Raw genomic sequence first — 17,920 nt, forward strand, 5'->3', positions numbered from 1 at the left:
AGCTGACGGCGAAGCCTCACACATGGGCAGCTTCCACAGAAGGGTTCCCAAGGGATGAGTTCCCTCTGCTCACCTATGGCCTGTGGCACCCACAAAGCAACTAGGTGGAAGGGAGCCAAGTACAGCAGACTGGGCAGAGGGGCTGCCTTTTCCACCTCCCAAGCACATGTGACCGAGACGACGGAAGCAGGTTCACAGCACTAGCCAGCATGCCTGTGCCCCAGAGCCCACGCAGGGCCCAGGCAATGAGCAATCAGCATCCAGCTCCACCTTCCAGAGTAAATGCAATACAGAACCATCTACAACCTATCTAGATTCCAGCAAGGGGAACAGTCTGAGCATAAAACATAACCAACAAAGAGGGGGAGCAGTGGGAAACCTTCTGGAGTACTTTGGCATCTTCATCCTGTTTGTGCTTCTCCATGAACACACCCTGCAGCTTTGCACAGAGAACACCAGCCTGCCACCACATGCAATAGTCACATTTCCAGCAGCCATATCCTAATACTCTGGTCACAGCATGCCACTTATAGGCTACATCTGGACATGGACTGATGACGATACCTACCAATAGCTCCAGTGACAGTACGTCATGCGTAGGGGGCGAGAAGCCAGCATTGACCAGCACTCCCATTCCTTAGGGAAGCCAGTAGAGTCAGCACTGCCTCATCCCCAAAAGGAGCTGGTTTCCACCTAGATCCATTACTAGCTACCAGACAGCTGATACATCTCAGCATGCCTGTGCAGGAAGCAGGGATACTGCCGCTAGTCCAGTGCCACAGCGAACGTAGCCAGAACGGATAACGAATGTAATCACATTAACAATTCAAATATTAACAATTCCAATTATAAATAATGGACTGCCAACAGTGAAAGGGTATCCAGAGGAAGGATCATCTACGCAAGCCTTGTTCTTGCACCCTTTTCAAAGGTAACCACAGCTGCCCGTTGGGTTAGCAGTGCCTGCTCTGAGCCGGCAGAGCCCTTCGCTCTGGGGTCCCCAGCAGCCTCAAAGCACAGTTATCTCAGTGCTCTGCCTGGGTCTATGCATTCTTCAGCGTCACCAGAGCTCCTCGTTAACAAAGAAGCAGGAAAGAGTGATCACAGAAACTATTTTAGCACCCATTTAACTCACTGCAACAATTCAATGGGGCTCCAAAAGTCCCTGTCCTGGATTTATTTTCATTACTAGTAAAATAGATGCACTTTAAAGTACTGGCTGATCCACAAGTACCATGGACACAGTCATTGCCTCAATTATACAGCAAGGTAAGATGCACAAAAATGCTTTTGTAAGTGCAGCCATGACCCCACATCAGAAAACAAAAGACAAAACCAACAAAATCCTACCACTGTATTTTAACAAAGGTATCATTTTTCATTGAAATTCTGCATATATAAGTTTTTTCTACCAGCTCTCATATTCATCAGAAGTACTGTAAGGGTTCGGGACACAAGGAAAGCTAGGAACACAACACTGGTATGACTCTCAAGACAGCAGTAAACACTGGCTCTGGTTGCTTTTGGAATAGCTGCTGCCTGTGCACCCACCTCAAGAGCAATTTTCTTGGTAATGCCTCTTAGTTATTACAACATTGTTAATTTAGAAAATATGACATCAATAAACAATTGATGGAAAAAGCAACTGCCAAAACTAGCAACCTCCCCTAGAAAGATTACAATACTCCAAACCAAAAATTATCAGACCAAAAGCCACCCAACCTCTATGGCAAAGACTCTTGGTACTAAAAGCAGCTAAGAATCACTGTTTGTTGTGCTAAATAAAAACGCCTCACTGGCAAATGAGATCAAAACTGCCGCAAATGACAACATTTCCTATGGAAAGTTATATAAAACCACACTGAATAGCAATCTAAAAAAATCTTAGAGGAAGTAACAATAACAAACACTGGAGCCACCCGAAGACAGACTTTATATTCAGGAAGGATGGAAGCCGCAGCATGTGAGCCATTCAGGCCAACTTTCTTTGCATGTTCCTTTGAAATTCAGAGCATCCTCACTCACCATCACACACCTGCTCTCTCCAACACAACCATAGTTCTGTTCACCTGGATACATGTGAGAGAACAAGCCTGCATCTACCAGCCGCACCCACAGCAATGAGGCCCAGTGGAGATCCTTCAAAAGAACAATTACACAGCCAAGGACTCGGAGCAGAGCTGGTTCGGCTGGAGCTGCTCTTCCTAAGCATTAGCTGATTTAGCCAGGGACACAGGAGAGCTAGCCTGCCACTCTGATGCTGTAATGTCTACTCTTAGTATTGCTCGACAGCCGGCTACACACCATCTCCTACTTTGTCTAGTGGAAAGCAGTTGCAGGAGGAGCTTGTCCTGCTCTGCAGGTGTGCATACACGTGTACATTCATGTGTGCCCAATGGACCAACTCATTTATAATGCAAATAGAAATAATCATAATTCTAACTTTGTTTTAGCAAAAAAATTTAAAAATCTAAGTGAACCATACTTCTTCAATCTGAGTGAATGGCACATTCTCTCTCACTGTTCTCCCTGAAATTACAGTCCCAGAGCAGTCAGAGAAAAGGAAGGTGCACTCACACCTTTTGGCAAAATAACTCACAGCCTCCTGTCTTCTACAGTTCACTTTAAAGCACTGGGCTTTGAATTCAAGTGACAGAGAAGCATACCTCCCATGTGCTGATTGCTCCAGGGCAATAACTCCTGAAATACAGAAGCTGTATTCGTCAACGCAGCCGTCTGAGAACCTCAAGATTTTTAAATTCAAGCTGTTACAACTTTCACTGAGTCAAAGCCATGTAAGTGCCGGACCTGTAGAACAGTAAAAGCAGCATCCTGCACAGCTTCAGGATGATCTCATATGGATTGTTCCTTTTTAAAGAAAAAAACCCCTTCAAAGCAGGGATTGCTGCTGACCAGCAGAGCAAGGGGCTGTCTCTCAGCAAAGTGGAAACAGGAAGGGGAGAAGGCGGCAAAGGTAGACTTTCCAGAAAAGGCAAGACCAGGCATGTCTTGATATCTCTTCTCTCCCTGGGAAGGCTGTACTGTGCCAGGGAAGTATTTTGCAATGATACTTCTTAGTTCACCGAGAAGAAATTACATTTCCTTTAATAATCACTGTGTTTTAGAGATGCTCTGATTACTAAGGCGAGGTCTGTTTGTTGCTAAAGGCCCCAGAATTTGAGAGCCTATCTGATGCTCAGGTCTGTATCACAATGGTTCTAACATTTCTATAGCATGCAAAAAGTAGCTTTAATTATATTTGAAACAAATGGTGTATCTAAGTAGTTGAAGAGTGCACCCAAAGGAAATTTCAGCAAGAACAAGCCTTATGTCAATCTGACATTTGCTGTCCCTGCAGCAAACAGAGCACACAACCAATGAAACTTGCACTCTATAGCTTTAGGAGATTTAACAGTTAAGGTTAACATGAAGAATAAGCTCTCCGCCCTCACCAAGTAGCAAACAGCCACTGTTTGTCATTCAAAAGGATTTGACCATAGTTTGGATGATTTGTTCAAAACCTCAGCTACTGATTTGCTCATTGTGGCATCATCCCAACACACATTAAAAAACCCCCGACTTCCTCATTCCTACAGCAGCATGGACTGAAACAACAAGTATGAGAGATGTGATATTAAGTGGGCTTCAAACAGTCTGGACAACAGCTAGATGAGCAGGACCAAAAAAAGGAGCAAGCAATCAGAAACCCCTCAAGTTCAACTAACAAGGACACGACAATAGGCAGTCTCAGCGCAGACACAACTTCCACCGCTCCCTGTGGAAACCTCACTCTCTCGGGGCTGTCCTTAGACCTTCCCAATGGCACAGTCAAGCCTGCCTGTGAAAATAGAGAGGTTGGCTGGCAAGCCTTGCCCTCCCCACGCTGTGCTGGAGCGAGGGTCTTCACAACTCCGTGCAAGCAGGCCTGGATGGCAAGAACACACACCACACACCAAATCGGTTTGGGGTCCTTCAAGGACACAGAAATAGGGCTGCCAGCATGACCACGGGAAATCCATTTCCTTCCAAGGTTAAATCTTGCCTGTTGCCTCCCTAATCTCTTGGGACTAATAGCTGCAGGGCTGGGATTGTCCCTTCCTAAATATTTCTCTGTTACTTGCATGGTGGGTGCTGACCTCAGAGGGGAGTCATTGGACACTAACGAAGTAAGCAACAGGTCCTGATGTCCATTCAGTTCAACTGGTTCATCTACTAGTTCTGAACAAGGCAAAAAATAAACGAACAGAAAGACCAAAAAACCCACCAACCAACCAACGACAAAGCTAAAAAAACCCCACCACTGGGGAGACAACTATGTGCATGACCCTGGACACCAGGGCTTCTCCTCCTCTGAGGAAAGAGACCACCTTCACTCTACTTTCCAGCAGCACTGGGACATTCTACCCACAAGTCCCACTAAATTCAGGTTGCAGCTCCCACAGCGCAAGTTGAGATGCTGTCACACTCTCAGCAGGGGGAATGCAACACAGCTCTCTGAGCAGGCGGGCAACACGTACGTTCTGCAAGTTACTTAAAACTACAGCAGGTAGGTAACCAGCAGCAGGGAGGCAACTTTACAATAACAGTGCCAGATCTGCACGTTTCTTGTCCGTTTCATTCCAACTGATGATGATAAAGTTAGACTTGGGGCCCAGCACCTCTTCAGCTGAAAAGAAAGGAAACTAATCCACGTCTAAGCTCAGGGAAAATGTGAAGGAAGGAACCCATCCTTGAGTTTTAAGTATTTCTACTGAAACAGGTCCTACACCAGCAACAGGCAGGTGGCTGTAGGAAGAGCAATTAATAGAAGTGTCATGTTGGGTCACAATTAATGCTGGAACCTCCAAGAAGGATGCATGGTCTCCACGGGATGCCAAAGCCTCCAGAGATAACTAAGGAAGAAAAGCAGCAACCACAAGGGAAGAATCTTATCAAAGACTGTTCTGCTGGATAAAAGCTCTAGAGATAGAGAAAGAGAAACGTCAGGATCTTCAGCTCACAGCCAGTCCCACTCAGCAGACAGCATCCCCAGCAGCACACAGGGTGCTGCCAACCTTTTTGCTGGATGCACTGAATGGAAGAGGAAAACAACTCAGGACTCCTGGTCATGTTGCCCATCTCAGGCCTTCAGCACTAACCAGGCTGTGTTTGCACCACAGAGAGATCCAACACACTGAATGGAATCAAATCTTTACTAATTATATCTGAGCATGTGGGCTCTGTGCCCAGAATAAACTGTCCTATCATGCCACACTCAGCAGACCCTGCCTCTCTCAGGGGAACATGCTGGGACTTGCTGGCTACTCTCCGGGGCTGGATTCCAGAGGAACAGGACTGATGACCCCAAAAGGAATTCCTATTCCTGCCTTGCGACCTCGCTCAGCTGCAGCCTCATTGCAGTCCCTGCCACGAAAGTGAAACGAGCCATCTGCCAAGTCCAGTGACGAGGCGCTGGCCCTCTCTGAGGGACGTAACTCCTGACTGAGGCGACATGTCAGGGCCACGCGTGCTCAAAACCAAGCGACGGGAAGGACAAGCTTGCTGGAGAAGAGGTGCCTGCTCTGCAGGCGAGCAGCACTCTCCACATCCAAAGCTCGTCACCCTGGCTGAAGCCTACCCAGCACAGAGCAAGACATTCCTGAGACCGGGGCCAGCCCATGGCTTTCCCCAGAACCTGAAAAGCCAGTTTGTAGGCAGATCTCTTGCAAGTGTATTGCTAAAAAAAAAAAAAAAAAAGGCCTGTCATGGGAAGTCCCAGAGCAGAACTAGTTTTGTGGGAGTTGCTTTTACACTGCACAGCATTAACCTCCTTTCATGGGAACGCGCAGGAGCAGGCACACCGCTGATACATGACCACACGTGAGAGCTGCTGCCTTCCAGGGGGGCTCAGGACTGATAAGCGCAGAGACCGTAAAGAAGCTCATTCCCCTGTTCCAAATCCACAGCACCTCTTGGGAGGCTGGCAGGGTCCCAGCTCAGGAACGACGCAGGCTCCCCACGAGCCCACACACAGACAATGGAGACCTGGGCTGCCCACCAGTAGCCACAAGGATCTAAGGACACAAGAGGGATGCAGCAGGAGGGAGGGATGAAAGCTGTTATTAAAGCAACAGAGGGTTAAAAAAAAAAAAAAAGCAGGTCAGCTTTCAGGCACACAAGGCCTTTTGTAAAGTCCTTTTAACAATCAAAACTTGAAGGACGGAAGTATCTGGAAGTTCATCTCTTTCTTTCAACTATATCAACTGATCTAACGTGAGTTATCACCTCCTCTTGCAAACCCCGCACCACCAAGATAGAAGAGCTGGAGAGCAACATATATCCACGCACTGGAGTGGAAATCCAATTCTCCTTCCAAGGGTCTGCTCCCCAGCTTGTCCCAAGTGGGCCCTTTTTACCCATATTCATGGCACAAAGGCAGCTACTTGTCTTTGCTGCTCTATGAGCATTACTGCAGTTAACACCCTGTGCTCCTTCCTCATCCCATGCGTCGTTCAGGAGCGCCTTTGGCTTTGCTGCCTTGTCCCTTCCCGTTACGTGTGACTATTTTTTCCTTTACTGCAGAATGCACAGCTTTCTTCCCAGAGGAAATTAGCAGCCATGGGGACAAAAACAGGAAGAAAGGAAACAACTTCCTGCTCGCTCCGAGACCCGGCCTGGAGACATCCCTGACCAACACTGCGCACCCCAACGCAAAGCCAACCTGCAAGAGAATCAGCAGCCAGAACCAAGTCGTGCACAAGGAATGCTCCAGCACTGGACAAAACTCATTTGTGCTGCCGCTCCCCTCTCCTGAGTTACACGAGAGAAAAGCACAAGCCAAAAACGCACAAGGGGCACTTTGGCACAGCAGGGCTAGTTAAGTGTGTGTGTGCTACAACAGGGCAAAGGACGGGTTGCTCTCTGAGGAGCCCGAAAGGACTCAGCACTGAGGCTGCAATCCTGCAAAAGCTTTAACCAGCCTCTTGTTGGGCTGCTGGGCTCCCCTACTTCGTGACAGCAGCATACAGTGTGAAAAGACTTCAAGGACTCGATCCAGAGGAAAACTAACCTTTACATGTAAAAGGCCATATGTTTTCCACCAGATCAGCTCACAGGTGGCTGCCAAAACACCAGTGCCAGCATCAGGGGAGGGGTGAATGGGAACGCGTGGCAAGCGATGGGGGCGGAGGGGCCTTTCAGCTCCAGCCTGGACTTGGATCAGCTGAAACGAGCCACGAGCACGCACCTTCACCTGCGGCCGAAAGCACCAGGGTCACCAAGCTCCCGACCCCAGAAGAACTGCGGACGAGCCAGACCCCAGCTCTCTGGGGACGCGAGATCACACAGGTCCAACGCTGCTACTTCTGCCTGTCGCTGACAGGGCCGAGCTCCCACCTGAGCCACCGAAGGCCGCCCCCGCTGCGCCTCGCCTCGCGGGGCAGGCGAAGGTGCCTGGCGGGGGGCCATTTTCAGAGGGCTTCTCCCTGCTGACAGGGGTCGCGCCCGGCACCTGCCTCCGGCTCCGCGGCCGCCACCTCCGGGCGCCGGCCTTGCCTCGCGGGCCGCCGAGGGCCGCTCCCTGCCCGGCTGAGGCGGCGCGGCCCGCGCCGCCTCAGCCGGGCAGGGAACGGCCCTCGGCGGCCCGCGGGGCTGCCCCGCACGGTCGGGCCGCCAGCAGGGGGCTGCCGAGCCGCGGCTGAGGCGGCCGGGCCACGGGACGGGACGGGACGGAGCCCGCAACTCACGTGCGCGCCGTGCCCCGGGGCAGCCCCCGCCCGGCCCCGCGGAGCGCCCCCGCCTCGCTCCCCCCCCCGGCCCCCCCGGCCCCGCGGTCCGCACTCACCGTGAAGGCGGGTGAAGCGCAGCGGCGAGCCGCCGCTCGGGTCGGGCCGCCCCCCTGTGCGGCTTAAGGGACCGGCGCCGCCGAGCTCGGCCCGCGTAGGGCGCGGAGACTCCTCCCCCGTGCCAGGGGCCGGCCGGCCGGGCACGCCATTCACAGCCGCGGCATGCAAATGGGAGACGGGAACCGAGCCGGGTTCGGCGGCGTGAGTCCCGCCGGGGAGCTGCCAGCGCCCGGGGCCGCGGGACGACGCATCCCGCCGCGCCGCCGCCCTGACTCACGGTGTAGGAATGCACCGCGCCGGGCGGAAGCCACCGGCCCGCCCGCGGCCCTCGCGGAACGGCCCCCGTGGCCCCGGCCCCGAGCCCCCGCCTCCCCGCCGTGGTTTTGGGGTCAGCCTCGGGGGTGGGCATTGCCCTGCAGGCAGGCAGGCAGGCATGCAGCCGCCGACCCCCCGCCGAGCTGCGGTGACACCGTTTAACTCCAGGTCCCGTTAGCGCCGGGCCCGCGGGGTGCTCCCGCCGCTTCGGGAAGCTCTGCCTCCCCGGAGCGCCCGGCTCTGGCAGCAGCTGTGCCCGGGGGGAGCTGGGGGGATCCCCGTGTGGGGAGCCCCAGGGCCGGGAGTCACTCTCGGCACTGCTGGCAGGCACCCTCAGCGGAGGGGACAGCACGGCTGAGCTGCCAGGCCCTGGCCAGGCCTTCCCCGGCCCCGTTGCCACCCATGGGGAGCCGTCACCTCTGAGCGTCTCGCACGGGTGGCGTGCACTGCCCTCGCACAGAGCAGCTTGGCTGCTCCCAGTCACCTCGCTCCTTCTCGCTGTTTCACTGTCCTTTACCCGCTCCTTGCCTCATTCCCCCCTCTTAGTCCTGTGTTTCCCATCAAGTTCTTCACACCTCCTCCTCCAGCCATGTGGTTAGTGTATCATCCCTTCCCTAAGCTGTTTCTTTCTTCCCAGTTTAAACATTTCCCCCTTCTGGATGGCATCCTCCCACCTCGATTGCTCAGCCGTCCTCGCCTTTGTCCTGGGATTGTTGCCGAAGATTTCTCCATCCGTCCTCTCCAGAGCATCAGTCAGCATGTATTGCTCACGCAGAGGTTTGCTAGAGCTCCAGCAAGGCCTGCAGCATGCACATCCTTCTTCAGCAGGTCCCCAAGCCACAGCTGCAGATGCTTTTTATATTACTAATAACTGGGGGGGGGGCGCATATTCCTTGCCATCTTACTGCATCTTCCCTGCCGACCTGTGCGCAAGAGCGATTGGGGCAAGCGGGAGAGCTGCCGTCACAGGGGCCGGCGCTCCCTGCGAAGGGTGAGCTCATCGGAACCGCACCCACCCCTGCACGTGCCCACGCACAGCAACAGCAGTCACGCTTTGAAGGCAGCCCCCCAGAGAGCCCCGCTAACTCCATTGCATCTCATTAGCTAATGAACAAACACAGATCAGCCCCAGCTAGTCCTGGCTGAGGTGGAGACCGAATTGCACGCAGAACCCTGACGAGCCGCAAAGCTCCGTGAAGCTTAACAGGCACAAATTATTTTCAGATGTTTCTACCACATAAACAAGGAAGAAGTGTCCAGTAATGTAACAGCAGAGATGAACTCGCAGGCCCTTCAGCGTCTCCCAGGAGGAACGCTCTGGAGCCGGAGTCTGACTCTAACCCACCCGTGCTCTTTCTTAGCCTCCTGCCAACGTTATGCGCATTTTGCAAGAAAAACAAAGCTCTTTCACCGAAACGTGATTTCTCACTCCTGTAGAACACTCCTGCAGATAGCACTGCTAACCCCATCCCACAAGCTCTCGTTCCCCCAGTGATTCCCTGCCCAGACCCCCCGAGTCTGTGAGGTGGGATTTTTTTACACAACTGCAGGCATCTGCACTTAGTCAGATAAAGTCTACCCTCTTGGTCAAGAATACACACCCCTTGCTCCCATCGCCACCCAGGATGTTTCTCCTTCAGTGCACTGAGTCCTATCAGCCTAAAATACACGGGATAGGGTGACTTAAGGCCAGCTTCTGACTGCTGCTCTCTCGAGCATGAGCTGGTGCACAGCAGCAGTTTGGTGTTGAGGGGACATTTGTAAGCTGTGAAAGGGTGGAAGTGTCACCCACCAGCCCTGGTCCTGAGCACGTCATCCAGGCTGACAGCCTTGGTTTTTTTCTCCCTCATGAATGCTTGCAGGGAGTACTTCTGTTTGAAATGTGGCCTCTGAGGACCAGCTGAAGGACAGATCTCTTCTGGTGCTTGTTATGTTTAACGTGAACATGTGATTACATGAATTTGCTTCGTTCTTCTCTGCTGGAAACTGGAATTGCCTCCCTTCTTCTTGAAACCTATGAGAAACTGTGATCTTGCCACAAGACATGGTTAAGACCCGGCGAAATAGATATCCATCAGCATGTGAAGTGCAGCACTTCTACTGCCACAGCTCGCTTAAACTGCTCCTTCAAAGCCAGGCGAGCCACACGCCTGCCTGCTTACAGCCAGGCACTGGAGGGTCTGCACCGGCCAGGAGTGGTGCCGAACAGCCCGTGAGTACTTCACACATTTGTTCAATACCTCGTCTTCGTCAGCACCCCACAGTTCTCGCTCCTGCATGCACATTTGTATGCAGTGCTTCTTGGAGCACTGATCCTGTGTCAAGTATTAAATCGGGCTGCACTGTATATTGATTATACATCCAAGTAGGCAAATGCTGGTGTTGGCATGTGCTTATGGCCACCGCTGGACATGTGGCACTGGGAAGCCGTGCAATGCTCCGAGCCAGCGCAGCCCCTTTTCCCTTACCTTCTTACAGCCTGCGTGCATTGCCTAACAGTTATGGGAGGACATCTGGGACACACCAGGAGCACAGAGGTCTATTTTTATCTGGATCGTCAGTTATCTAGACAGATGATTTGATTTTGACCTGCTTTGTTCAGGGTTTAGGCCAAGAAAGCATCCCAGTATCCGGCAAGCACAACGGAGAGCATCATATTGCAGCCTTCGCAGGGAAAGCAGAGCTCCCCTTGCCTTCTGGAAATACACGGGCTTTGCAGTGCCTCCTGTGCTGACATGAAGCAGCGGCGCAGCCCTGGCAGCTGTCCTAGCAAACAGGGAAGAGGTCCAGAAAGGCCTGGGATTTCTTCTGGGGAGGATTAATAACACAGAAACCCAAGCGAAGTCCCACGGAGTTTCAAATGCAGGTGGCCTGGCCAGGAGCCAGAGAGGGAACTGCCAGGAGCGAGAGGATGGGGATTCCCCTTGGGGAATGCATTTCCAGGGCGGATCAGAGGTCACCTGCATCCCCTCGTCAGTGAACAAACCAGGTACCAATGGCAGGCCAGTTTTTCATCCCCAGTCCCATGTGCGGGGGGTTCCCATGGACAGGAGAAGTGGGGTTGGTACCGTGGGATCTGTTCACCAGAGCTGCTACAGAAATAGTCTCCTCTTCTTCCTGGCTACCCTGCAGCTCCTGCGTGTGCAGCTGGCATTGCTGCTTTCTACCCCAGCCTCATGCCAGGAAGAGCAGCGCTGGCTGCTCTGAGCACCCAGCCCCAGCAGTGCCCTTTCTCCTGTGCCATGGGTGCTAACGGCCCAGAGTGTTGGTGCAAAACGCTTGGAGTACAGATGCCTCCTCTCCAGATCGGATGCCAAGCTGAGAATGGTGCTGCTGACCTGCAAAAAAAATATTGATACTTTTTAGAGTGCAAATGAAATACCTTTTGCTTTCAAAAAAAAAAAAAAAAGACTTTAACAAGCAGCTATGTTGCAACTTGAATTTCTTATAATCCACTCAATTTACATTAAGTTCAAAAACCTAACACTGGGCAGAAAGTCCTTTGAAGCCTCTGTCACCCTCAGGCACCAGCAGACACTGCAGACATTATTATGCGGGATCAGGCAGTGGCAAGGAGGGACACGGAGGTGACTCTAGCCTGGCAATTCTGTGCACCTGGTGAGGCGCTGGATGTGCTGCGGGCTGAGCTGGCAGCAGGCCTGCAGGGCTGCACACAGAGCAGGGACAGGGTGTTAAGCCAGGACTTAAAGCACAGGGAAGAGGCCTAAAAATAAAACCAAGCCCCACCATCCTAGTCCGTAGCTTATTCAACCCAAATCAGGATGGATAATTCACTTCAGAGGCGTGTTCAGCAAGTCCATGTGGGGCTGGGGACCAAAAACAGGAGATGAGGCGGGAGAGGAGCCAAAATGGCGAGGATCTGGAAGGGTGGTGGTGCCCCAGACCGTTCAGAGCCACAGGAGCTGCTGCCCAGCAGAGCACAAGGGAATCACATCAAAACTCAACCCCTTCATTTTCTGCCCAGATTAATTGCAATTGATCATTCCTAGCTCTGGCTGCAGGGAATGTGTGCGTTTGCAGTGGCAGGAGGAGGCGGAGGAGTGGAAATAACATAAAACTAGGATTTCATGGCCAGCCCTTACAGAAATATTTATTTTACACTGTACTTCACCCCAAAAATCCATTTGGATCAAAATGGCAATTTTCATTTTGGTCAACCCGTTGGGGAAATTGGCAAAAAAAAAGAAGGAAAAAAGTATGTGTAAAGAAGGCTATTATTTCCAAAATACTTAGGAAATGTCACTTAGCAAAATAGCTGCCTTCTCTACAGTTTACTCCAACAAAAAAAGGGAGCTTTTAACATATATATGTAACATATACATATATGTATGTTTCATATGGAAGGAATAAAAATGTCATGGGAGAAGAAAGATTAAAACCCCAAAATATCTGTTATGTAGCCTAAAAGACTCTTATCATTTTCCAATCCACTATTGGCAAGAGATGAAATAATATTGCTTCAGAATTTCAAAACTAGACAGATTTATTTCCAAGAGGCACACGAGGACTTTTATAAAGCAGTCAAATATGGAGCGTAGTCGCCAAGCATGTCATCAAACCTTGCTATCAGAATGCAGGCATGGAAGAGGCTGAATTCAAATTGCACAAATTACCTTTTAGTTGGTGAACTGTAATTCTGGGGTGCCTGAGTTTTGAACGGTGACTTTCATTTAAATGTCCCTCTTCTGCTAATGGGGAATGGATGCCAGAAGGGAAAGATGAGCCACAAGGAGTGTGAGCTCCGTGGCCAGTAGGTGAATGTCATGGTGGTGTTTGGGAACCTTGCTTGCCCCCCCCACCAAGGCTCATTAGCAGCCACTGGTGTCACACTTGCTTCCAGCACTAAAAGTTACTCATGTTGATGAAGAAGAGGTGCAGGAGAGGTAGGAACACAGCACATCAGCCTGACAGATGCCAAAGAAGCCCGTCCCCAAAGCACTGTGAGAAACAAGATCAGGTGGACAAGCAAGGTTTGGTAGTCTGCAGCCAGCGACTGCATCCCTCCAGGCTAGTCCAGTGGCTTCTAACCTGCTGCTGGGGACAAGCCTCAAAGGGGAACATTCAAAATAATTGGCAATAATGAGTGATCTAGTTCAGTTCAGAAAGGAGAGCGTCACGGAAAGGGACTCAAACCAGCGTTAGCCACAATGAAGTTCAGCATCTCTTAAGTTCCCACATTAACTAAAAGAGAACTGAATTTAAAAAAAAAAAAAAAGACTTCCAGTTCAGTTACTCATAAATGAACTGAGAGAGTTCATAAAAGACCCGAAGAATTTTGGCTGGTCTGTCAGAAATAAACTGCATTTTTGCAGAAAGAACAGAGATATGCCATCTTGATGTAAAAATATGAACTCAATAATTGGAGAAAAAATTAATTCAGTTACTGACAACAACCTTGTAAAGAACTTGCTCAGCTAAAATAACAGGGCTTTCTGTAAATCCGATAAATCTTTAAACAAATATTTAAGAATAGTTTTGGCATAGGCAAGTAAGGGACAAAGTAAGAGGCTGACATTTCAAAGTAAAATCCACTTTCCCTGTTTCAGTAACATAGATCTGCTCTCCAGCAACAAATAATTTAACCCTGTCAATGTTTAGCAAGAAATACTGTAGTTAGTCACACTTAAGGAACTATAATATTTAATGTAAAAACTATTCCAAATAATCTAATTTCATGGGTTCTGGTCTAAACTTTATTGGTCCCCCTGTGCTGCCCGATCAATGGGAAAAGGTACAGCTGGAAAGGTGGCTCCTCCTCCCAGTCTGTCTGCTTTGCTGGTTTGGTCTTTCTGCACTATTCCTTATTTTTCAGGTTGAAACAAGAGCCGAAGAAGAAGAGGAGTTACCAGCTTCCAAAGCTCTGGTATGAGCTCTGTCTCTGTCATGTCTAGAGTGTGGCATTGCCGTTGAGTTTTGAAGACCTCCAAGGATGGAGGTCCTCCACCTCTCCAGGTCCTGTCCCAGGGCTGCGTCACTCTCACGGGGAAGAACCCCGTCTTTGTGTGTAGCCAGTTTCCCTTGTCACTGCTGTGGCCTCCTGCCCTTGCAGGGTCCCTGTAAACCCCGTGGGTCATGCGAGGTACATATCAATCCTCTCCACCTCCTCCTCCAGGGTGAGCAAAGCTGCTCTCTCAGCCTCGCTTCCCCAGCCCCAGCCATCCCAGTAGTCCTTCACCCGCCTCTCCAGTTTCTCTGCCTCTCCCTTCTACTGAGGATCCAAAACGGGGCACCGCAATGCATATACACTGATATACTGGTCCTATGCAAACAGGAACAGACGGATTATTTCTAATTAAACCCCATCAACAGTGAGCCTACAAACATCTGTCAAAACTCCCTATGCTGTAAAGACTCCCCATTTTCCAGCAGATTTTTTGGTGCAGGAACTAAAGAAGCCACTGCTGACCTTAAAGGAAGAAGTGCCGGTGGAGCTGTCTCTGTCTTTCCAGACCTTCTGCAGGACATGGTTAAAAGAGGAAGCTGCCAGGAAAGTTTTTAACCAATTTTCTGTTTATGCTTGTGATTAGATGCCAAACCAGAGGAAGCCAAGAAAGGAATGATAATTCTTAAACCCAAGAAGAAAGCAACTGTTAATCTTGACTCCCACCCAAGACCCCTGCATGTGTTACCTTTTATTACAAGCATTTATTACAAAAAGTCTACACTTGGAGCAAATGATCCCAGTGGAGTGATACAGTTTAGCACTAGCCAACCTACAAATATCTGCCTTGCTTGTTTTTCCATTTTCCTGGCACGTGAAGCATTTTGAAATCATCTGGAGCTTCCTACTCCTTCAGGACTTGTGAGGTCCCAAAGACAGACATTCAAATAACTCCTAAGTCACTCTTTGGAGAACTTTTGGGTATACGCATGACCAAGTTGTCCTCTCAGAGCCTCAGCTAAGGCAGACTGTCTGCCCCAGAGACCTGTTCCCTCTTTCACTGGACGTGACAATTGCGCCAGTGAATATGGTCAAAGCTTCAACTAGACAGAAAGCAGAAGGCCAGCCTCCCGAAGGATTTGATAAAACAGAGCGTGTCTTCATTCCAGATTGCTACAAAGCCCCTGGATTTCAAGCTGTCCACAAAGGAAAGATCTGTACAAAATATCTAAACCTTTCCAAAAAAAAAAAAACGGCAAATGTTTGGACATAGTCCATTTTTAATGTAACATACAGAAACTTCTCAAAAACTAGGTGGGGAATTGTTTCAGAAAAGGGCAAAACCTTCCAAACTGCTCGCTTCCAATACCCCTCCGAGCCCTGTGGAGGAGACGGACAGTTGTTTTGCTGGAGTCCCAGCAAAATCACTGCCAGGCGTGCGTGATCATCCAGGAAAGGGCAGATCTGGAGTTTCGCTGCCCCAGTCCAATTCCTCCTGGAGCAGACGGGCTGCAGCAAGAGGGACCAGCCAGACGGGCCCGTCGCTGGGCTGTGCAGCTCCCTGGAGTGGGGTCTTCCCTGTGCTCCAACATCCACGGTTTGGATCACAGCCCTCAGTGCCAGCAAGAGAAAGAAGCTGCTCACTGTCTTGTTCCTATTCTCCCCTGAATAAAGCCTCGCAGGAAAGGGAAGGGATCATTTCATTTCTTAAAGGGCAGCTGACTCCCCTCTAAATGGCCACATTCTTGTCCCGCTCGCAGAGTGTGGCTGGTGCCAAACTTGGTCACAAAGGCGTATTCACAGCTTTTTCCTTCCTACACACTCAGGAGTTGAAAGCCAGTTTGGTACAAACTCCCCAAAATGACTTATTCAGCAGCTGCTCACCAGCTTCCTGTTTGCAGAGCGGCAGGGCTGGAGCTGGGGCACGAGCCCCCACACCATTCACGCTGCCATGGGAGACCCTGCTCTTCCAGCTGTCCCCGAGCCTGGCAGCATATCAACCATTACTGATGGGGTTCAGCCTGGGCAAAGACCCCATCACCAGGCTGGCCTTTTCACCTCTGCTTTTGGTTTCATCACCAAATTGGCTTTTTCTCGAGGTCGCTGGTCCCTGGGACGTGTTCCAGCTGTAATGAGGATCTTTTCCCCAGTAAATAATTCCTGCTCTCTCCAAAGGAATGGAGCAAATACTCAGCCTCAAGCTACTGAGCACTGAGGGCAGCCAGCTCCTACCCTTGCCAATAGCCATGGAAGCAATTACCCTCCCTGGGATCAAGAGACTCAATGTCTTGCCTAAAAACCTACAGGAAGACATTGGGGGAACAGGGACAAAGCTGCCCTTCAGCTCTTAGGTTCATTTATAGCAGGGAAATCAGCAAAAGAACAAACTTTGCACAAAGTCTCTGCTCAACACAATGCCACCTTCATACCGGCACCCGCAGATCCTTCCTGGTATGCTCTCAGCCCCATCGTGCTTTGGGGAAGTGTAGGAAAGACCAGGGCATAGGACTGTCCAGGTGCTTTTCAGCTGGGAGCTGAGCTCCCAGGAGCAGTTTGGGGTGGGAGGGTGTTCCTGCTGGGGACATCATGGGTTTACTAAGGAGAAGAAACCCCTGGGTCTGTGCAAGCTCACGGAAAAAGCAGTGTCTGCTGTGAGCGGGTCAGTGGTGGCTCCTGGTTGCAGGGGAAGGTGATCAGGATGTTTTCTCAAGGCTGGCCTTTGCTTATGTGGTTTCTGCACCATCTGTGGCTTCAGCGTGACTGCCAGCAGTATGGTTTCTCCTCTCGGCCTTCTACATGGCCTTTTGCCAGAAAATGCCCATGCAGTGTCTGCAATCCCTGTGGCCACGCTTGCTGCTCAGCTCACAGGAAGGAACCAAGAACATCTTCACGTCCATGATGTCTGCAGTAAAACAACTTGCCTCATGCAAGAGACAGACTTCCCAAGAGCATGCCACAAGCTATGGGGAAGGATCCCTGCGCTAATGGATATAGGCATATTTCTTCCACAGTGCCACCATCATTTCAACTCACATGTTATAACTGAGCAAGCTGGGTCCTTCATGGCCTTTCCCACCAGGCTGGTGGTACGAGACAGCAGGATTTCGCCCCAGTGACCCCATGCTCTTTCATGGTTACACACACCACACTGGTAGGCTCAGACTCTCCTCAACTGGAATTATTTAATCAGCAACATGCTGATATGCTGACCACCGAAGATGCCTAATGACTGCACAGATGATCATTTGTGGCACGTCAGTGGTAAGTGAGCTCAGATGTGGTTTCCTGGCAGCAAGGGGACCCTTTCTGTTCACTGAGCATTTGCGCTTTCAGCTGGGGCTATTTGTACATGAACAAAAGTGTTCACACCTGACCCTGGCTGTGGGTCATAACATTGCCTTATTGCAGCAGCGAAGGTGGCGGAGGAGCCTGGGGCTGTGGCCACCTGTGCTGGGCTCCCTGCACCAGCCACAGGAGCGGGACAGCCGCCCGACTGCACGGCTGCATCATGCTCTGCCACGGTGCGCTCCTGAGACGAGGGTCAGAAATGCCTCTGGCAGGAGCAGCAAGCGCTGCCAAGGGTGGATTAGGGCAGGAATGTGGAAGGATTTGACGGCTCAGACACCAGAGATGAAGGACACAGGCGCTGCAGGCAGGGAGCCGAGGCATGTCGGTGCTCACATCTCCGGGAGCGGGACTGCTGCCCTGGGAGAGGGGAACTATCTCAGCCTTGTTAGGTTGGAAAGTGTCGATTCCTCCTTTCTGGAAATGGGCCTATCCCCACCATCATCCTTGCATTCCATGTGGTTGCCGTGGAGAACGCAAATGTTTTTGTGCCATCACTTAGTTGAAGTTTGGATCTAGCTGCAACTGGAGTTGA

At 50.9% G+C, this 17,920-nt stretch overlaps 2 protein-coding genes across 10 annotated transcripts in view; both read right to left on the reverse strand.

The window, feature by feature from the left end:
- Window positions 1-8,090, reverse strand: part of RHBDF1 (rhomboid 5 homolog 1) — a 38,495-nt gene extending 30,405 nt beyond the window's left edge. The window contains exon 1 of one of the 2 annotated variants that reach the window (XM_072878508.1): window positions 7,823-8,090. The gene's annotated coding sequence lies outside the window, so the exon portion shown is untranslated. Of the gene's footprint in view, window positions 1-7,225; window positions 7,353-7,822 lie in introns of those variants that run through there. The other variant, XM_072878509.1, reaches the window with a different exon arrangement.
- A 2,820-nt stretch (window positions 8,091-10,910) lies between these two features.
- Window positions 10,911-17,920, reverse strand: part of NPRL3 (NPR3 like, GATOR1 complex subunit) — an 88,154-nt gene continuing 81,144 nt past the window's right edge. For 4 of the 8 annotated variants that reach the window (XM_072878519.1, XM_072878520.1, XM_072878518.1 and 1 more), the window contains one exon: window positions 10,918-11,476. In XM_072878519.1, coding sequence (XP_072734620.1) covers window positions 11,302-11,476 — 175 coding nt within the window. In that variant the 3' untranslated portion in view covers window positions 10,918-11,301. Of the gene's footprint in view, window positions 11,477-17,920 lie in introns of all 8 variants that reach the window. The other 4 variants (XM_072878514.1, XM_072878515.1, XM_072878510.1 and 1 more) reach the window with 3 other exon arrangements.

This window comes from Ciconia boyciana, chromosome 13, assembly GCF_034638445.1.
Source record: "Ciconia boyciana chromosome 13, ASM3463844v1, whole genome shotgun sequence".
Lineage (NCBI taxonomy): Eukaryota > Metazoa > Chordata > Aves > Ciconiiformes > Ciconiidae > Ciconia > Ciconia boyciana.